Source organism: Solea solea, chromosome 6 (assembly GCF_958295425.1).
Source record: "Solea solea chromosome 6, fSolSol10.1, whole genome shotgun sequence".
NCBI lineage: Eukaryota > Metazoa > Chordata > Actinopteri > Pleuronectiformes > Soleidae > Solea > Solea solea.
Genome location: NC_081139.1, coordinates 19,358,706 through 19,380,167, shown reverse-complemented (window position 1 = coordinate 19,380,167; position 21,462 = coordinate 19,358,706). Strand labels below are relative to the sequence as shown.

Genomic DNA, 21,462 nt, shown 5'->3' with positions numbered 1-21,462 from the left:
TTTGCTTCTATTTTATCTGTGTTGACAGTTTTTATTTGTATTTTTTTCATGGTTAAGTTGTTCATAACCCAAACCAAATTGAATTAAAATTAGATTAAACATCTTTAAAATGACTGTCTTCTTTGGCTTTGTTTCTTTCCATGTTGATATTTAGTTCTAATATTAAACTTTGATAAAGGTTGTCCAAAAGTAATATAGATGAAGTAAACCTGGAGTAAATAAAAATGTACTTTCAATTTCATTGGAATGAAACATACATTTGTTCAATTGTATTGAACTTTTTTTTTAATTTACATCATATTTTATTTTTATTATTTTATTATAAAATACAACAACAGTTGGAGCTGTTTATAAAGCTGCATTGGTGATGCATTATTTGAATTGTACTGTCTTTGGATAAAAGCGTCTGCTAAACGTAATGTAACGTAATGTAATTGTTTCTCTGTTAGTAATAAATTAAACAATACTATGACTATTGATAATAATCCCAGACTGAGTAGGACGAGTAATTTTTTTGTTAACTAAACAGGTGATTCTAAACTTTCAGAAGTAAACGTCAAAAAAATCATCATCGTCAACAACAACAACAACAACAACATGTCTGTCTATGGTCTCGTTCCTAAAACGGTCCCACTTTTACAGCAGCAGCAGCAGCAGCAGCAGAAGCAACATAGCATCGATTGCTTTGTTGTTATGGAAACCGGTGGCGCTGTCCACTCCTGCTCGTGCTGAAACGGTACAGGTTGTTCTAAAAACAAAATGATAATAACAATAAAATAAACGCTAGACATGATCACGCTAAAGCTGAATATTAAAGAAAATCTTTGACGGTTAAAACATACAGTTGAAATACTTTTTTCTTCCTTTGTCTGAAAGAAACACACATTTAAACAATGCACTCACGTGTGTATGTGTATGTGTGTGTGTGGGTGTAATATCTAATGCAGTGTAAACAAACAAAAACTTTACTCAGCCACAAATAACAACAAAGAGGGAAAGAGCGCGAGTTTAAGTTTAGAATCAAAAAAATCAGCTACGAACCCAAACAGCGAACAGCGTCTCCCTCTCTCCCTGTCTCTCTCTCTGTGTGTGTGTGCGTCTCTTTCTTTCTCTCAGTATGTGTGTGTGTATATGTCTCTCTCCCTCTTTTATCAGCTTCTTTCTTTGTTCCCGTTTAGGTCTGAAATGCGCGACTCACGCGCTCCGGCTGCTCCGAGCAAGCAAAACACAAATATAAGCGCAGGGATGGAGAGAGAGTGAGAGAGAGAGAGAGAGGGGGAGAGGGGAGGGGGGGAGAGAGGGGGAGTAGAGTCTCCACCACGTTGTGTCTATGGGGCTGAAGAGCAGCAACAGCAACAGCAGCTTCTTCTTCAAATCCGCCCGCCAGACCAGACTCACAGCTGCAGGAGACGCACTCGTCATCGGCAACAACAAAAGACCGCACACTGAATAAACTGGAGCAAAATACTGCGCCTAAAATATATCGCTGTATGTGTGTGTGTGTGTGTGTGTGTGATTGTGTGTGTTTGTCTTATCAATTCGAGGCAAAACCTGCCCAAAGTCTGGCTCCTATTGTCACAAAGTCACTACATAATGTTAATGTAGCGTCCTCAGCGACACATTGACTCTCACGTGGACTGTGGTGCTTCAAATCTTTGTCCTTCACTCCTGCAAACAAACACGCGCACTGCTGTGTGACTATAGCGCGTGCAGCCGCAGTGCCGCATTGCGCAACGCAGAGACAGAGGGTGAAGAGAGTGAAATCCATGCAGGACAAAACAAGCCTCAGTCGCCGAGGGGGCAGACCCGTGCGTTCCCGAGCTGCAGCTGCATCCTGCGCTACATCTGCATTCCAGAAACGCTGTTTTGTCTTTGGTTCACTCACATTATATAATGTTTATAGCACTTTTCAAAACCAAGTTACAAAAACAACAAAAAAGAGCATGAAGAAATACAAACAGCAACAAAATAAATAATAACACTAAGTGGCCCAGGGCCGGCCCTATGCACTGCGGTGCCCTAGGAGAGAAATGGTGCCCCCTCCATTCCCAATCTCACCCAACACATACCCAATACACACACACACACCAGTGGTTACTTTCTAGAAGCAAACCGAACCCCTCAGAAAAAAACAAAGCTAATTTTCCATGGGAAAAAGCGAAATATGTATGAGAATGCCGGACAACAATGAGACTATGTAACACATTAATACATAATGTGTTATAAAACACTATAGAACAGAAGTATGGCGTTGTCAGAGGTGACAGCTCTGCTTATGCCGCTGCTCACAGTGCCCATCACAGGGCAGTTACCTCGGCCTTTCCTATTGAAATGAACCGCTGTCAACCGATTATTCAACTAATTAGATACGACTTGCGAATAGTGTTTTTTTGCATGGGAATTCCCATCCCTTGTATTTTTCCAGGGGGATGTTTTCCCAAGTGGAAAACTCTCCTGAGAGGCTGCGGCTGCAGTTGGACCATTCTCCCACAGAAGTGTAACAAAGTGAATAAGTAGCTCCAGGGTTGGTCTGGTCTGAGTATTTCAGAAACTGCTGATCTAGTGGGATTTTTTCATGCACAATCATCTTTAGAGACTGTCCTCCAATAAAACGTACATATAGGTTGTATGCAGGAATAATTAATATTTTTTTTTATTTTTACTACCTAACCCTGTCTTTTTGCCCTAACCCTACCCTCAGTAACATCTGTGCATATTCGAGTTGGAAAATACTACCTTTACGTCGCATTCAGGGGTTTGAAAAAAACGACCCACAGTCACGTTTTCAGAAAACGACCTATATGTACGTTTTCAGGGGTTGAAAAAACGACCTATATGTACGTTTCAGTTGGAGGACAGGTTGCATCTTTAGTATTTAGAGAGAATGGTCCAAAAAAATAAAATATCTACTGAGCGAGAGTTCCTTGGGTACAAATGTCTTGTGGATACCAGAGGTTAGAGGTCAGAGAAGAAAGGCAACAGTAACTCAACAACTTATTACAACCGAGGTAAGTAGAGGACCATTTCTGAACATGCAACACAGAACGGATTTTTTATTAAGTACACAAAACACCTAAAGAAGTGTCCAGTGATTATATATCAGTGATTATATATTCCTTATTGAATCAGTCTGTGCGTAGGCAAAGGGAGGCCATAGGAGACAAAACAATCCCAATCTCATACAGTCTAATGAGACTGGAAACACAACATCTCTCAATATGACAGCAAAAAAAAGCAGCCACATTCACATGCACACATAGGTTATCAAAAATATCAGAAATGTGTGTCATAAAAGATACAAAAAGAAAAAGAGAGAATGAGAAACATGTGTATTTTGAATGTAAATCGAAGGTTAAACTTGTATGAGAAGAAATACCAAAGTGAATCTAAAGGCTCATCTAATGAAATGAAGCTTAAGTCAATTATATCTTGCGGTTTATCCTTTTTTTCGACTGGAAACTGATGTTTGTGTGGCTCTGTAATCCATTCACTTACCACACCAAAGTCCATAGACAAAATCAGCAATTTTATATCACGGTAAACAGGAATTGATGGTCTACTGCTGCCTCCACCCATCAGTTCAAATATGTTATTTTGAGTCCTCAGTGTTTGAAGTCCTTCGTTTTGGATTTACCGCAGTGACACAAACTTTCCAAACATAGACCATCAGCTCCTGTGTGTGCCGGAGCTAAAAATGCTGATTTTCTCCATGGACTTTGGTGCAGCAGGGATTTTCAAACGTCAACATCCAGGTAGAAAAGGCTGTCTAATGGCAAGATAAAGCAGCACATATCCACTTTAGATACTGGAGACTTAAGCAGGCATGGATTTTATGAGATAACCCTTTAATACATATTTTTTGTATCATGTTTCCAGCGAGAATGAATGCGCTTCTCAGGCTGGTTCTCGGTGTCGACACTGAACTGGGTGAAGTCAGTGCTGTGTCAATACCTCATTCAACCATAGCTATCAACTTACAGCACACACATACAAACTTGTTTTTATATCTTAGTGAGGACACATCATTAACCTCATCATTACCTTAACCATCACAACTAAGTGCCTAACCTTAACCTTTACTGTAACTCTAACCTAAACCCAAACATAAAACCCAACAACAAGCTCTTAACCCTGAAAAAGACCAGACAAAATGTCCCCACCAGATATAAAAACAAGTACACATTGACATTGACTCCCTCTATGTTTTGCTTGTTGAGACATTACTACACTCCACAAAACACAGCAAAGCCATTCCGCACGTGTCTCACTTGTGTTTTATGGCTCTTAATTGAGTTAATAACTCAGACTGTAAGAGTGCAACAGCTGCCTCCCTCTGTAGTCAACAATAACTAAATAAATAAATAAATAAATGCTCTTACCATCCAAGGACAGCCAGTCATGCTGAGAAGACGGCAGAGCAGGAAGGTCTCGTGCCTTGTATTCAAACACCACGGAGGAAGAGATGACTTCACCACCCATAGCGACCTGTAGCATCACCAGTCCAGTGTCATGGGCTGGAAACAGACACAAGGTAAAGTATTAGTACAACTGACAATGTTGTAGCAGGAGAGCATAGAATTAGTCCTAATTCAGGGCTTGCAGCCTTCTGTGGGCTGCATTTGTGACAATGCAGCCCACAAATGCAGTCCCGATTTGCAGACTCCTTCAAATGTAGTCTACTTTTGATGTATTGCAAAGGATTCATCAGGTGGAACCTTCACAGCCCAACATATCCACAGTGTTGTTGGCAGAGTATAACATATAATATGTCAGGGATAAAGATAAGATATATACTTTATTGTCTGCACCCAAAAGTGGGAGAAACCTTTTTTCAAGGCTCCAAGAAAGGTTCCAAGAATCCCATTTAAGAACATTTAAAACACACATTAACATACAGAACCAGGGGGTTGAGAGGAAGCAGCCACAGCATCTGTGTTATGTTCATTTGTTACTGTTTAGGTTGGCTAATATAGAGGGGATGAAGGATTTATTGCAGTTTATTTTCCGGCCTACTGGTACATTATACTGTCCACCTGAAGGCAGTAACTGGAAAGGGTGAGAAGCGTCGTCTGTGATCAGAGTTGTTGTTTCCTGATCACTGAGTGGTTGTACAGTTCGGATAAGGTAGGCTGGGGTTGGGGTGAGCAAATCATTTTGCTAGAATGATTTATTATGGGGCCACACAGTTGGTGTAGTGGTTATCACTCTTGCCTTTGCAGCAAGAAGACCCGGGTTCACAACCCAGTCGGAACAAGGGCCTTTCTGCATGTTCTCCCTGTGTGTGCATGTGTTGTTCTCCGGTTTGTCTCTTTATGTGTCCCTGTTATGGACTGGCAATTTGTCCGCACCCTGCCTTTCGTCCTATGTCAGCGCCCCCCTGTGACCCTCATGTGGAGGATAGAGTAGATGATGGATGGATGATTTATTATGTGTGAGAGTCTTGTTTTGTGTTTGATAGTGAGCAGGTTGTACCAGGAGGAACTGTTTAAGGTGAGAACCGATTTAATAAGTGAGTTGAAGACCAAGATTACAATGTCCTTGTGGACCTGAGTTTCCTCAGCAGGTTATGACGTTGCTGTGCTGCTGTTGCGACTCACGAGTGAAGCAATTTTGAGTATTTCTTTGTCAGATTTTTCAGCTTCTTAAATGTGATTTTTTTTATTTCTTTGCACATAAATTAATAAAGAACATCATTTTGAGGTGTGGGAAACATTTTTCAACTTTTTCTGACAATATTCACTAGTTGCAGCCCTTAAACATGTAATGTCCTAAGGAGAAGTTATCAAAGTCGGACTAACACATCCTGATAATGTTGTTGCGAGTGTAATTACTATTTCCTGTATATATTCAACCACAGCCACACTGGCCGGGGTGCTCTGCACATACTCCACACTTCCTGTCCTTGGCTTTAACATGTTAATATTAGAATAACAGAATAAGACGACAATGTGAAAAAGACATTAAAATCAGAACTGGTGTATTTTCAAAACAGGTGAGGAGACATAGGATGGAGTTTGACTTTTGCCACCAAATAAAGTTGTTCTACTCTGTGAAATAATAAGTCAGTTGGATAAAGCGAAGCTGAAAAGGGGGCATATCATCATTTAATATAGTGGAGGTGGACACACTACATTCAATAAATCCAGTCCCCACTAGTGCTAGTGTACGGGGAAAAGGACAACAGTCCAATTAAATGGCGTGGTCGAGGTACAAACAACAGCTCAATGTAACCGTGCATGGAAACAAAGTGACTGTTGACTGGAGCCTACATGGTCTACAGGGGCCACAGATGTAGTCAGCGAAAGGCTGCAGACCCTTAATTGAAACACAGATATAGACTGTGAATATCTAGTGTTACTCCAGCTCTTGTGTGCTTGCGAGACACTATTTGCCAAACACTTTCCCCCCTGATCAAACTTAATGTGGTGGGATATGACTCATGTGTCACTTCCTGTACCATCCCTGAGAACCAGTTCTCTGGTGTACAGTGTACACAGCGTGTTTGCCAGACAGTGTCTCTCCTCACAGCGATCTACTAATATTCTTGTATCAAAGGTACTGCCTTTCCTGTATGCTGAATTTAAGATTAAAGATTTATTTAAGAGTTGTGTGTATGTGTGTGTGTGGACATGGGTGTGTTACCTGGGCAGTAGCAGCGCAGCACCCCAGGCTGGATGAGGGCAGCAGGGACACTGATGTGGTCAAAGAGGCAGCTGTACTCACTGCTCGACTCCAACCACGGGCCGGTGATCAGCACCTTCACTCCGCCCTGCAGCACAAAAACACAGACCTCTGAAGACCTCATATTGAGGCAGCTCCTTTCTCTACAAGAAACTGCAACTCAGTGGTACAAAGGTACATAGGTTCAACTGCCCAATCAGCCAATCACAAGGCAGCAACGCATTTAGGTCAATATCAGAATGACAAAAAAAGTGATTTAAGTGACTTTTTACATGACATTGTTGTTGGTGTCAGACGGGTTGGACTTTATTAGAATCTTAGAAACAGCTGATCTAGTGGGACTTTCACACACAACTACTGTTGGGGGATTTTCTTTAACCAAGGCTTTGGAAAGTCAGTTCAGCTCAGTACTGAGGAGAACAGAGGTAACATCAGACATCACTGCAGATTCTGACAAGCAGCTTGTCAGGGCTGATTCATATAGTCATGTATCTATGCCTTTAACATATTCTTCTATATGATGTTTAAGTAGAACCTAGATGACACAAACTGTCTCTGGAATGATCTGCACTAGTGTCTGAGGTCTGACAGTGGTGAGTTCTGATTTCTGTGGGGAGTTCCGCGTCTAATCATGTCCCTTCAACAAGAGTTTAGGAACAACAAGGCATCTAGTTTGACTGTGGCTAAAACACTAATGTAAGTTAGTGGGAGAGATGGGTGAAGATCAGACATCTCCCTCACAACCATCTCTAGGCTTTACAGAGAATGGTCCTAAAAAGAGAAAATAATACGCAGTGATTGTCAGTTTTCTGTGTGATACAAGCCAGAGATCAGAGGAGAATGTCCTCACTGGTATGACAGGAAAAACTCATAACCAGTCAAATTCAAATAAATACTGAAGACCACATTGGATGCAACTGTGATCTGAAATGCAACTACATGCTTGTGTTTCCTCCTATCGGTCAGAAAAACACGATTCAGAGACACAGTGGTCTAAAAATGGAACCGTATTGTCTTTTTTTATAACTTTAAAGTGAGAGATATTATAACCTGGCTCATTTTCAAAGTAATCACAGCAGGTCTGGTGTGGTACGAACACTCATCTGAAAGACACTGCCACGTGAAGCCAATAATAACATATTGTCGCCCACAAATGTTGAGATTATGAAGTGAGATGGCACAACAACTAATGACACTCAGTTCCAAATGCCATTTACCTGATTTGTATAAATATCACACAAATACCCTTTGAGCTTTTGGGTGAAAACTGTGATGTTTTTTCCAGGAAACAATAATGGAATAACCAGAGTGATGCAACACTGATGATCACAGAGCAAAGCCGGAAAAATATGAGCTGAATATGAGCATATTTTGGTGAAATTGTTAGTTATTCAAAACTATAGTGCTTCACTTTTAAATGTTAAAAAACAAGACTATCAGCTCCACATGACTCTCTCTGTGAATATTTTACGTCAAGACAGACAGAGGCAACAGCAACATTGTGCCAGTAAATGTCTATAATGTACATTCTATTTTACCTTTTAATAGTTTTGTTTTTAACATTTTCTATATTGTACTTTCACATACGTGGAAATACATGTTTATTAGTTATTACCTTTATTTTTACTGTCTTTACTTTATTGTCTTATCTTATCTTAAAGCCAGATGACTGCAAATAGGTTGGAGTATGACTGAAAACACAAAGAAGCCTTGTGTCCCCCCCCGCCTGCCCCTGTGCTACTGCTGTATACATACAAACGCTCCCACAGTCAGGTCTGACAGTATTGCTTGACAGAGCACATAACTCATAAGCCTTGTTACTATGTAAAGTTAGTAATTACATTGCATGTTTTGTAATGGGACGTCTGCTAGTTCCTCTTTAACCTAAATGATGTAAACGACAAACCGTACTCATAAAACGCAAAAAAGAACTAACGAGTGGCAACAAGGTACATTAAGAGATTTGTTTTCTAAATTAAAGGGTAGTCGAGTGATCTAACTGTTATTTTTACCTCCTAGTTTATGGAGTAGTTGTTAAGTTTCACTCACAATCACTGTTTCTTTTATTTGCCATGTTTCAGGAGCGTCAAATGTATTGTTTTGTTTTCGGTTTATATACTTTCTGTTTAGCCCTTACATTATCAAACTGAACAGTCAAGGCTTTCCCTTTCTGTGACTGGATGTTACATTAACGCTACATTGTTTCTGTTCATAAAGACCAAACAGAGGCAGAATAATGACATCAGCATCAAAACTCACTAAAAGTTAAGCACTGCAGCTGTTTTTTCCACAAGCAGTTGTTTTTTTTTTTGTCACTGATGGTGGTAAGATGCTGTTTCAAATGTGTCATCATAATTCAATGACAGTATTAGTGTCACTGAATTGTTACACTGTGGTACACTGGTACATTAATGAGGCCACCCAGGGGAATCCGTGTGAAATTGCAATTTCATCAAAATCCATTCAGCCAAGTCGGAGATATTCTGACTCCTTAATGACCACACAGTCAGCCTGGCAGTGCGAGTAGCACCCGTTAAGCAAACTTCATTTCAGTGTTTAACGTCGTTATGAATCACCGTCGACCATGTGGGTGAGGGACTAATTTTATGTTAGTGAGAACAATGAATAAATAATAATGGATCATGTTGAGTTTACTAACCTCTGGATAGGACCACTCTGGGGAGTAGTCTGTCACCCCAAACAGCCTCCCGGTGTCCTGGAGGAGTCCCAGAGCTCCCTGCTCCACCTCTGAGCCCTGCAGGTGGCCCACTCCTGTGCCTTGCTCCTCCCCAGCTGCGCCCTCTTGTGGCATGAGAACCCCAGTGACTGCCGCTCCCACCCCACCCCCAGACCCTTCCACTGAGATGAAATCATTGATGAGATCAGAGAACTGGCTTCCAAATGAAGCCTCAAAACCTTCCAGGCTGATGGCCGATCCCGCCCCGGCTGCTGTGGCCGACACGGCCCCACCTTGCTGTGGCATAGAAGAGCTGAAGAGCGCCCCCTCCATGTTTGTACCAGCAGCTATTGACTGAGGACTGGCCACCACTGACCCACCGGCCCCTGGTAAGCTTACACCATTGCAGAGAATTTCATTCTCCCCTCCTCCGCCTCCTCCACCTCCCCCTCCTCCACCCTCCTCTCCTCCTCCGTTGTCATCTGTGGGTTGCAGGTAGTGCTCTGTGTCCACGCTTGCGTAGGCCTCATGAGGATCCCCAGGCTTGAGTAGTAACTCCCCTCCATTCTCAGAAGCTTTCTCTAAGACTCCCACCTCTTGATGCCCGCTGCTGACGGACTGGTCGACGGTCGTGTCCTGTGTTGTGAGGGGAAAAGAGCTCACCGCCGCTCCTTGTCCGTTCCGTCCACATAGGGCCTGCTGGTCTGGGTTGGCTTGGTGGAGGTGTGTATGTGGATCTCCGTTGGTGATGGGAGAGTCCGTTGGCACCGTGGGCAGACCGATGTAAGTTTGGGCCTCACCTGATTCCTGCGATCCCTCTGTACCGTTGGTCTGCAGCTGGGAGGACTGGCTAGTCTGGGGGGAGGCCTGGAGGAAGAGGCTTGGGGAGGGGTGGTGTGGGGTCTGGCCGAGACTCGGGACACAGGCAGATGACATGACAGCACTGAAGTCCATTTGCTCCAACGTGGTGCTGGGGCTGAGGCCTGTTCCTTCCCCCACGTAGCTGTTCTGAGCGGTCAGCGGCTGCTCCAGTGGTGACGGTTCCGTCTTGATGTTGTTGACGAGGGCAGGGTTGTAGATGAAGCCATTCGAGGGGCAGTGGAGTACTCCATCATCACCGTTACACCCCTCAGTCTTCCCTCCACCTCCTCCATAAGTCTGGCCCTGCTTGGGGTTGTTGAGGAAGCAATCTGGGTCAAACGTCATGGTGGTTTCAGGAAGTGTGACCGCTCCTCCAGAGTCTAGAGAGCTGGACAGAACCAACTCTCCTCCCTCGCCTAAGCCCACTCCACCAGGAAACGATGCAAACCTCTGGTTGTCAGGGGCAACGGCCAATAGGATGCCAGCGGTGGTGCTTTCGTGGGTGGAGGCCAGAAGATGGGTGTGTCCAGCGGAGTAAACCGAATCCCCAGTGAGTGTGGTGACCTCAGACATGAACACAGCTGTGCTCTGTGACAGCCCAGCCCCAATGGAGAGAGCAGGACTGTCGGCCATGTCACTGGCGATTGACAGCGGGGAGCTCTGTGTGGTGTCAGGAACCTCCACCTGGTTGTTGGAAGTTGAAGAGGAGACCTCCATGCTGCTCTGAGGGAGTAACGAGGGTTTGGTTATCCTGCCATTCCTCCTCTCTCCTCCGCCCACTCTGCTCCTGCCTCCTCCAGGACTAGGATCTGTCTGGCCCTCCGACACATCGCTGTTCTGGACCTCTGTGGCCTCCGACTCCTCATCTCGCTGGCCTGCTGCGACGCCGGTACCCACTGCAGGTCCACCTCCTGCTGCTGCCCCTGTCTCCTGCTTGGATGAGATGATGCGCTGCTTGACACTGGAACATTTCTGATGTAGGCTGCTCCCAGCACCTGACAGAAGAGACAAGAAAAGGAAAAATGCCATTTAATTCAATGTCATCAAATGTTATTCTTTCAACAGCTCAGGTCATTCAGGTCAATAAAATTGATATAAGTACATTTTTATGACCATAATAGGTGATGCTGCTACTATGATTAACACTGTTAAATAAAAATATTATAACTGTCTTCACAACAACTCCTCCTCTCCCTCTCCTCTCGCCCCCCTTTTCGAGGCAGATGGCTGCACATCTGAGTCAGATTCTGCCAAAAGATTCTGCAACAATTCACTTTACAGGACAGTAACAACATTATATTATGTTAATAAGGTCAATGTGTGGTAGTGATGTTGAAATAGGGAGGTAATATTATCGTAATACCATCATATGTCAAAGTAATATCTTGGTAATAACAAAGTAAAATGTGTATGGGGCATGGGGAGTCCCCAAAATATTAAAGTGAAAGTATTATGTTGTTTTTAGAACAGTGTAATTCTCCTTTATCAAGCGATTAACTTGATATTACTTGTGGCATATGACAATATAATCTCTTTATTACCACACTATTACCAGTGTTATTCCAGACCTAGAAACTGCATTAAAAATTAAATGATGTTACCGTGCTGTTGCTGTACTGTCTTGTAAAAAATCTCCCTGTTAAAAGTGAGTTTCTCTTCTCTCAGTCTTACTATGTAAAGAGCCCCGAGATAAATGTGTGTAGTGATCTGGCATTGTACAAACAAAATTGCTTTGATTTAATGTTGCATTCCTTCACATCCATTTGACAGTGCACAGTGGTGCCACCCAGTGGACAGAGTCTACACTACAAAATTCACTTCATGAATGTAGTTGTTTGTGTTGCAGAGAACAGAGAGCATTAGCAGGGATGAACAATATGGCCAACACATTATTACGATAATTGTTTCTTACATTAATATACATATTAAATAATAATTGTAAAACGAGTCAGCTTATTAAAGATTCATTTTTGCTGTTAAGTGAACATTATAGCAACCTGTGGACTTTTGTGGACAGAAAACCAGAGAACAACAGAGAAACATCACACACGCACATGCTAGTTTTGCATTCTTTGTGTGGACACTCATAGACATAATGCATTCCCTAGCCCCTTACCCTTACCTTAACCATCACAACTAATTGCCTAACCCTAATCCAATTTTAACCCTAACCTTAACCAAGGTCAACAACACGTTAATGCCCAAAAAGCCCTACAAAGATGTGAGGACGAGCCAAAATGTCCTCACTCCGTATGTTTCATATGATTGCTCGTCCTCACAAAGCAACAAATACAAGAACACACACTCACTGCAGCACACAGACCAAGGACAGATGGAAATTGATTATCTCTCCTTCATGTGACAGTTTAATGACATCCATTCAAGAGATTATGTGAAAATACAAAACGGTTCTTGACTATAGAGTAAGTTTCATGTTGGCTATTCCACACACATACTCTTTCAGATCCAGCAGTGTGTGTTTCCTTCAAACTAACTCTGCCAAGGTCTTTATCAGGGAGGAGGAAAAAAAACCCAAAAGCGTCGGCTAAACCTGCTCCACACACTTTAAACTACAAACTCCAGCACATGAGAGCAAGCAAAAGTAATGCAGGGTTCACTAAAGTGAGCAGTGAATGAGATGCATTCAAAGACCCTGGTAAATTCCTGTGCAAGGTTCACAGGGTTATTACATTAACAAATGTGCAGTCCACTAACCAAGGCTTACTGCTGCTGCCACCTTGTGGCAATACATTCATTACAAATCAGATTTTTTTTTCTATCAATGCAATATTTTAAAAGATTATTTTAATATATTACAAATAGTTGCAGTACCTGGATTTTTATAATCAAATGATTGAATGAATATTCATGCATATCCCTACTTAATATCAATACTGATCCTGTTTTGTATTGATAATGAAGAGAATTCAATTGCAATTGAATTATTGTTTTTTTTTTTTAATTATTGTCCAGCCCTGCACTACAGTAACTATTTATTAAATCTAATTTTATTTTATTAATTCCATCTCAGACATTTAAAAAAAAAAAGAGTGATTATATGTTCAAACTTTAAAGTGTTCTGCCAATAATTTCATAAACATGAGGCAAAGTCAGGCAAAGTTCAGCATCAATAAATAAATAAACCCTTGGATCCTGGTGAGAGTGCCACCTGGTGGAGGGAAGCTGAAGACTATTTGAGGCCAGTGAAACTGGGGGAGGATTTAGCAAATATGGCACTGTACTCAAAAGTAAATACTTGTATGCAAAATGAAGAATTATCTTCTTTATGATTTCAGTTTTAACACCCGAGAGCCTCAGCAGCTCCCAAATCAACATCTAAATTAACATTTCCAGGATTTAGCTCGAGCAAAATAACAAACAGAAATAGTTTAAGTGTCACAGAGCGACATTTTGTGCCAAGAAATTGGGACGAATCAAGGAGCGAGAGGGGGAAAATGGGAGTGAGAAGTGAAGTTGTATTTAAGTCAAAAAGCCTCTTAGTTTTGCTCATCTGTCCTTATTTGGCCTTTCAAACCAGATCAAAGCAGGCTGAGATTAGGTTAGTCTGTGTGTCTCCGTGTGATGCTGTGTGTACTGGACTTATCAACTCCCTGATGCTCATTTATGAATAATACATGCTGGATATTTCAGGCTCTGTCTTCTTCCTTCCTTGTTTTCCTCCCTTCCTTGATTGCAATGTTTTCCGGCCTCTAGGTGGCAGCATGGTGCTGGCAGCTGGAACCGCCGTGCCTCTAAAGCTAAGAAGCCTGGCTGAAGGTTAGTATGTAAATATTGACCGCCTTGTCAGAAAAAGTAGCCTTTTTAAAAAACCAATGCTATCTTGAAATGTATCACTGCTTTGTTAGCTGCAGTTCTCACCTCATATACACAAGGACGCTGTGTTCAGAACCTTCTTTCATCAAAATGTAAATAAGAATAACGCCACCTTCAATGTCTGAAAAACCTTTTTGGCAAGTCGAGCTGTTACGTTTTGCTCTTCTTCTTCTTTAATTCTACTTTCAGCAACATGTCAGCACAACACCCTTGCCAAATTATTAACTCTGGCAAAATTAGATATTTTCCTCTTTCATGCAAGAGAGGCATTTTCATATCACCTCCACTGAATTGTCGTAAGCACCTGTTGTCTCATCTAATAAGTGATGGCACAGCTCCAGACTCTGCCGCTTTTCTGCTGCCAAGTTGTTTATAAAGCATAAAAACAAGCCGGTGAACCAAACTGTCTGTTTTGGATTTACAACACCGGTTCCCCACAGATTAATTTTGAAGCTTGGCTAGTGTAGGTCATCATCTTTTTCATCACTACTGTACCGTGACAAGCGTGTTATTGTTATTGAGCCAAGGTGACTCATTGAAAAAAGAAAAAAAGAAAAAAAATAATATGAAAACTTAGATAGAGGTGAGTGCTGACGTGACAGTAAAGTGAACTCACACATGGGTTTGAGTTGTCCAATCAGCTCCTCCTTGCTCCACTTGGCCCACTCCTTCCTGTCCGTGTTGATGGAGCAGAGGACAGGACCGCATGGCTTCCCGCTGTCGTCCACCGCCGGTACGTTCAGGTAGTGCACCAGAACAATGTCTGGGTTCTGCAGCAGCAGCAGCACGGGGACACAAACACAGGCAAAGACACGCACAGGCACACATGGTGTTAGTTTAACACGAGCCTATATTCAGTGATGTGTAAGCAGTGACAGAATTAGATGCACAGCATGTCATCTCTGCAGCTTTAGTCTCTTAATCAAAACATTAAAAAAAAGCCCTAGTTTCATGACGTAGTTGCACGGCAATCATGGGAGCGGTTGCAAAACAAAAGACAACAACTAGAAGTACCAAATATTTCCCCCACACACGATCGGTTCTGGGCATGCGCCGGCCACCATGCATGCGCTACGGCAAAAAGCAACCCAGTTTTCTTTTAGTTTTTTAGAACAGAATAGAATAGATTTACTTTATTGATCCCGAACTGTAAAAATTAAAGTGTAGCAGCACCAAGACATATAATATACATAGAATACATAACCTAAAGATGAGGAGTGTATAATAAATATAAAATAAATAAACAGTAGGGTGTAAAAGAGACAAAAGTATTATGAATTTCAATAACCTTCAATCACTTTCTTGACGAAATACCAACAATACAATGAACTATGAATCGAATAACAATAATAATAGAAAAAACTAACAAATTGGCCGACTTACATTAATCCAATACTTTAATCACTTTGCTTTTAAATGGTTCATGTTGTGCCTTCTGATGTTGTTTTAGTCTATCTGTAATGTCTTATTTTATCAGCCCTGTACGTTGTAATTGTATTCTTATCAGTTTTTCATGTGTGTATTTTATGACACTTTGTATTTTTTTATTTATTTATACAAATCAATTTATTATTATCATTAATATATTATCTATTTTTTTATATGTTTTAATGGACGACATGTGAATATGTGATTCTTCCAGTAATAAAATCAAGTTAATTATTTGGCAAATGACCCAGTGAAAGTCAATTTACATAAATAATATGCACGGAAAAGATAGGGCATTGTCGTAAAACATGCTTGGTGCATGTGTTGCGGGTACAGATCGGGCACCGACGGAGGCTTCGACCCAAAAGTTAAAGTAAAGATTTGAAAACTAATGATGTCATTAAAACGCAACAATTATAAATAGAAATACTGAACTCAACTAAATATATAATGTTGCACTTGGTGTTTTAAGACATTTCAATGCAAAAGAATGTTACGTATTATAACTTTACAGGTGCAGTGCGTAACTTTTGGTGATTTTCTGCCTCCATTTGTTCAGCATGTCCTTCGTCTAAGATCAGGCTGTCATACAACACCAGCAGACCTGACTGAGGGAGAATTTGTGTGTACACAGTAGCAGCACACAGGGGCCGGCAGGGACAAGAAGTGTTTATCCCCTCAAACTTGCTGAATGAGAGAGTTTTATGAGCAGGAAAATTCACACCGGAAACTTTTTATGGGCGCTTCTTTTTACATTTAGTCTTATTTTCCAGCACAATGTTGCTCCACTATACAGTTCCAGCACTATTCGGCTCGGCACAGCTCGACTCTACACAGTTTCAGTCATTTTCACTTGTTTTCAGTGTACTGAATCATTAGAATCAGTTCATTAAAAAGATTAGTTCAGTACTTGCTGCATGACCGGAGCACAGACTCCGTCTGACGCTGTCACTGAACTGAAATACGACTGAACGGGTCGTGAACGGGTCTTTCAGCAGTGCTGTCGCTCAATACACCAGACTCCAGTGTTAAATATTGAGATTTTGGAGAAATCCTTGCTAAATGTTGGCGATGAACACATTCGCTTTGATTCTTGTGACGGACGTCGCGCTCATGACTCTTCAACGTCACATTTTAGTATCAGCTGGAACCTCGACAGAGCAGGTACTAAAAAAAGCACCAGGTACCAGGTACTAACACTAATGGAAAAGCAGTAGAGTTGAGCTGTGCTAGAACTGTATAGTGGAAACGTGCCATAAGTCTGTCTTTACATTACACAAATCACTTCCTCTGTACAGCGCAGGACACGAGATCTGAACACCATTATACTGAGAACCACAGGTCATGTGGCGCTGATAGGTTTAATCAGCACTGTGGGAACTCATTTACAGGGGTTTGTTTATACCTACTAAGTTACGCACTACAGCCTTAAATGATCGAGTCTATTGGAGGAGGAGGAGGAGGAGGAGAGGACGTGGAGGTCAGGGAGGAGGTCGGACATAGCGTGTCAAATGAGATTCTCACACCTTTCCATAAAAGATTTAACAGCTAAAGCCCACTCATCACTCTCTGTAACCCTGCAGAGGCTGTGGAAGTGTCTACATGTGTATATGTGTGTGTGTGTATATATAGATAGAATAAGAGAACAGTATACTGTAGGCCACCAGCAGACCTATGGAATTTCGACCCCATGAATGATTCAACAGGTGTGTTCATGTACGCATGTGTGTGTGTGTGTGTGTGTGTGTGAGAGGGAGAGAGAGAGAGAGAGAGAGCGAGGGAGAGGGGTGCGGTGGGGGGTGCTGGGGGGCGAGAGAGGCGCTCCTCTTGATGAAAGATTCAGTAGACAGACTCAGGTGAGGGGGAGGACCTGCTGAGGTGGAACACGTTTCTCTCCAAAAGAGGATGGCACAGTGGGCTGCTACAGCACCACAGTGTGCAGTGTTACTGCGCTCGCAGACTGATTTACGATCATATCCACTGACGTGTTTTGATATATGTGCAAAGAGCAGAAAATAGCACATTACAGATAGAGCAAAAAATTCCCCTTCAAATATCCCAGACTGCGGGGATCTAACTAGTTTGGCACGCTGAAAAGGAAGATATACAGGGCGAAGCCATATTTAATTTTCTACTCGGTGACTAGAATGCCCTTGCAAGTTTCACGTGGCAAATTATGCAGGCAGTTCTCGTGACGGATACATAAATACATATGCATGTCCTTATACAAAATGAACTTTGCTCGGTATTCATATTTTCTTTTCCTTTTTTTCTTCTCTGAATTGAATTGAGAGAAATGAAAAGTGAGGCGGTGTAAAGTATGAGGACATGTTTAAGATTCATCGCGTAACCTGTCGCCTGGAGATAATGAGATTCTGGTGACCCTAACTTGCATGGACAAGAGAGGGGGAGAGAGAGAGTGAGAGAGAGAGAGAGTGTGTGTGTTTCTCTGAACTTTTTCTCGCAAAAACACTGACCTTGTCAGGGCCAGTGGTCCTCATGGAGACCAAAACCTGGTCCTAATCAGGCTGAACCTCATCGCTGGTTATGTTTAGGGCTAAGACTTGAATTGTGGTTAGGTTAAGGTCAGGGGTAATGCTTTGTTTAGGCTGCCCAAAGGAATGGAAGTCAATGCAGTGTCCTCAGAAGAAGAGCTGCACAAACCTGTGAGTGTGTGTGTGTGTGTGTGTGTGTGTGTGTGTGTGTGTGTACCTGGTATTTCTTAGCGAAAGTGGTTAAGGTTAGAGTAAGTCTCCAGGAAATGAATGTAAGTCAATGCAATGTCCTCGGAAGTCATGGAAACCAGAGTGTGTGTATGGGTGTGTGTGTGTGTGTGTGTTTGTGTGTGTGTGTAGGTGCACAACTGCTGCTGTCTGTTGTCTCCCAGATGAGCAGTAGAGTGAGTCCAACATCTCTATGAAACGCATGCCTTTATACACAGGAGACACCTCTGTATGTGTGTGCGAGTGCTTGTATTTATTACCTCTTCAGGACCCTTTCTGGCATAAACCAGGAGTCCTCATAGTGATCGAAATGTGGCCCTAATGAGGCAGAACCTCATTTCTGGGGTCTAAGATTTGAATTGTGGTGAGGTTAAGGTTTGTTTGGGCTGTCCACATGTAAGTAAGTCAATGCAGTGTCCTGGGAAGAATAGCTGCACAAACCTGTGTGTGTGTGTGAGAGAGAGAGAGCATGGGCATGTGGTGTTTGTAGCTCCAGGGTGTTTTCTTTGAAAGGACCACATAGAGTAATACCCCAGTGCTTAAAGCTCACTCTAAGTATTGGGCATCAGGGTTAGATGTGCTGTGGAAGTTATTGTCAACTTCAGGCAAGGAAATGCTGTGCACTGTTGTGTATGTGAGCGCTGTACAGAACCTATAGGCCTGGCTGCGTCTGCTAGTCATTGCACTAGTTGTTTGTGCGTGGGACACTCCACTCAGCCACACAACATCAAGTTTTATTACGTGCCCAGCTTTGTGATTGTATTTTCAGTATAGTCTGCCTCATTAATTTAGAAGAGGAGGATGTTTATTGCAGCTTTATGGTTGAGCCTAATGTTTAGTGTTTTGAAAATACCATGGACACTTTATAACATTTTGTGTGTGTGTGTGTGTGTGTGATATACTATATATTTTATGGCTGTCCACTTTTGTGTGGAATGTTGCATAAACACAACTGGAATAAATGTGAACAGAGTGGCCACAAAAAGGGCCTGAAGTGATCCCGATGTGAATGACATATGCGGTCCAAAATGTCGTGCTGTGTGCGGCTGAACGTCTGAGAGACGGTAAGGTGGGGTAGGGGAGGCGAGCTTACCTGCAGCAGCCAATAGCATCTACGATGGAAGGTGGGGATGATGGAGGAGTGGACGTAGCAGCCATACAGACACTAGAGAGAGGAGAGGAGAAGAGGAGAGGGGAGGGGAGGAGAGTAAACAAAAATAAAGATAAAGGAAGGAGGGATGACAAAAAGTGAAAAAGGAGAAGAAGAGGAGTGAATAGTGAGGGAGAGAATCGGAAAGGAGAGCGTAGGTTATACCCACTTAGGTCGTATTGATTGCGGTGCTAAAACTAAATTGCAAACATGCTGTATGCGTTTTTTCCTAATGTCTTTTCTAAAATACCATAAATCTGCAGTTGACAATTACAGCACAAGAGATTGTGAAATTTACTGCCTTAACAGAACTAGACATAAACCCACTTGGAATTCACAAAAAGTCACAATGTTGTCAGCTGGAGTACATACACACACACACACACACACACACTGCAGGAGGAATCAGTAACAGTGAGGAGGAGGAGGAGGAGGAGGAGGAGTGTGTACACGGTGAAAGTGAAGCCTTCAGGTGGACAAGATGGAGAGGCAACCAGCAGAGGATCACATCCATACAAAATAATGTATTCGTATGTGTAGGTGTGGGAATCTATAATTGCAGAGGATTATGTTGAGTTTTTTAGTAATCTGGTGCCATGGTTGAAGAATATTAAAGGTCCAGCGTGTCAGAATTAATGACATCTACTGGTGAGACGGCAGATTGTAACACTGCCCACTCACACGTGCGCGATGGAGGCATCAAACGAAACCTTTCTCATAAACACTTGCTGAGCCGAATTGCGGTTCTGTTGCTCGACTTTGTTTGAGTCCGACGTTGATGAATGTTCAACTCTTCTTGCGGCAGAGTTGGCCAAACAGAAACACGGACGCAGTCACTGAACTGAACTAGACCGAACGGGTTGTGATTCGGCTCACGATCGCCGGCTTTCCTCAGTGCTGTTGCTAAATACACCAAAATAGAGATTTTAGTCCTTGCTAAATGTTGGAGATTAATGCATGTTTTCAGGATGTTCAAGTCTTTTTTAACTGATCTACAGTTCGGCATTGTTTGATTCCTCTGTTGGAATCAAACGTCGCGCTCATTACTCTTCCAGTGATGACGCTCGCATGGAACCTCACCAGAGCAGGTACTAAAAAAAAGCAGCAGGTACTATCACTAATGGAAAAGCAAAAAAAAAAGAAGAGTTGAGTCGAGCTGGGTATTGCTAGTACTGTATAGTGGAAACAAACTCATGGGGACTATTTTTCAATTGCTGTGAATAAACCCTCCAAAATGTGACACACTGGATCTTTAAAAATGTTAAGCTAAAGCACTTCTTTCATTTTTAACACAGAGAGTGTAACACAAGGCATTTACATACAACGACACAGTACAGTGGTCTGAAGTTAGTCGAAAAATTACCATTTTAATTAGTAAATTCTGTACATGAGTGGAGAATAGGCCAGATTCCATTTTCCTGACAGTTTTCATCAACATTTTGGTAAATACTCAAAAAGCATTTAGGTGTCGACTCCCAGTCCTTGAGAACAGTGTGCGTGTGGTTTTTGAAAGAGAAAGAGTGAAATGATGACACAAGTCTTTTCTCAAGGTCATCATGGCCATGGTTTTTTTAACTGAACTAACGAGAAGTCTCTCTCTCTCACACACACACACACACACGTCATCCACACTTTGTATAAAAGAAACAAAGTGCACAAACACAAATAATCAGGTTGTATATAATCAACGCCCTGTCGTCAAAATGGTACGCACAAACTTGCGCACTTGATTATAGTTTCTTGCCTCTTCTCAGAAGTCGCCCCATCCTCTGTCTAAAGTGTGTTTTGCCAAAGGCAGAGTGCATTTCCATATATTTCCATTTGATATGAGGAGACCAGGGTTATGTTTTTCTCCCTCAGCTTCCTGCCTCTCCCCATCCTCCCTCTCTCCCTCGGCTCATCTTGCTGCTCTGCTCATTGTTGCTCTACATGCCGCTCGCTTGCTCCGGGGAGGGGAGGAGGAGTAGGGGGTGGGTGGGGGGGGGAGGCGGTCCTGGGAAAGGGGGGTGGGGGGGGGGGGGGGGGTGACACAAACAATTACCAAGCAACTACCAGGCAAAGAAACACTTGCCTTTATAGATGCATGTGTGTATGTGAGTGTTCATGCA

The 21,462-nt window shown here is 42.4% G+C and overlaps 1 protein-coding gene across 5 annotated transcripts in view; it reads right to left on the bottom strand.

The window, feature by feature from the left end:
* Window positions 1–21,462, bottom strand: part of LOC131460622 (calmodulin-binding transcription activator 1-like) — an 89,788-nt gene that overhangs the window by 14,389 nt on the left and 53,937 nt on the right. For all 5 annotated transcript variants that reach the window (XM_058631256.1, XM_058631254.1, XM_058631255.1 and 2 more), the window contains 5 exons: window positions 19,298–19,369; window positions 14,670–14,823; window positions 9,341–11,214; window positions 6,643–6,769; window positions 4,380–4,514 (listed from right to left, as the gene is read on the bottom strand). In XM_058631256.1, the coding sequence (XP_058487239.1) occupies window positions 4,380–4,514; window positions 6,643–6,769; window positions 9,341–11,214; window positions 14,670–14,823; window positions 19,298–19,369 (2,362 nt within the window). The remainder of the gene's footprint in view (window positions 1–4,379; window positions 4,515–6,642; window positions 6,770–9,340; window positions 11,215–14,669; window positions 14,824–19,297; window positions 19,370–21,462) is intronic.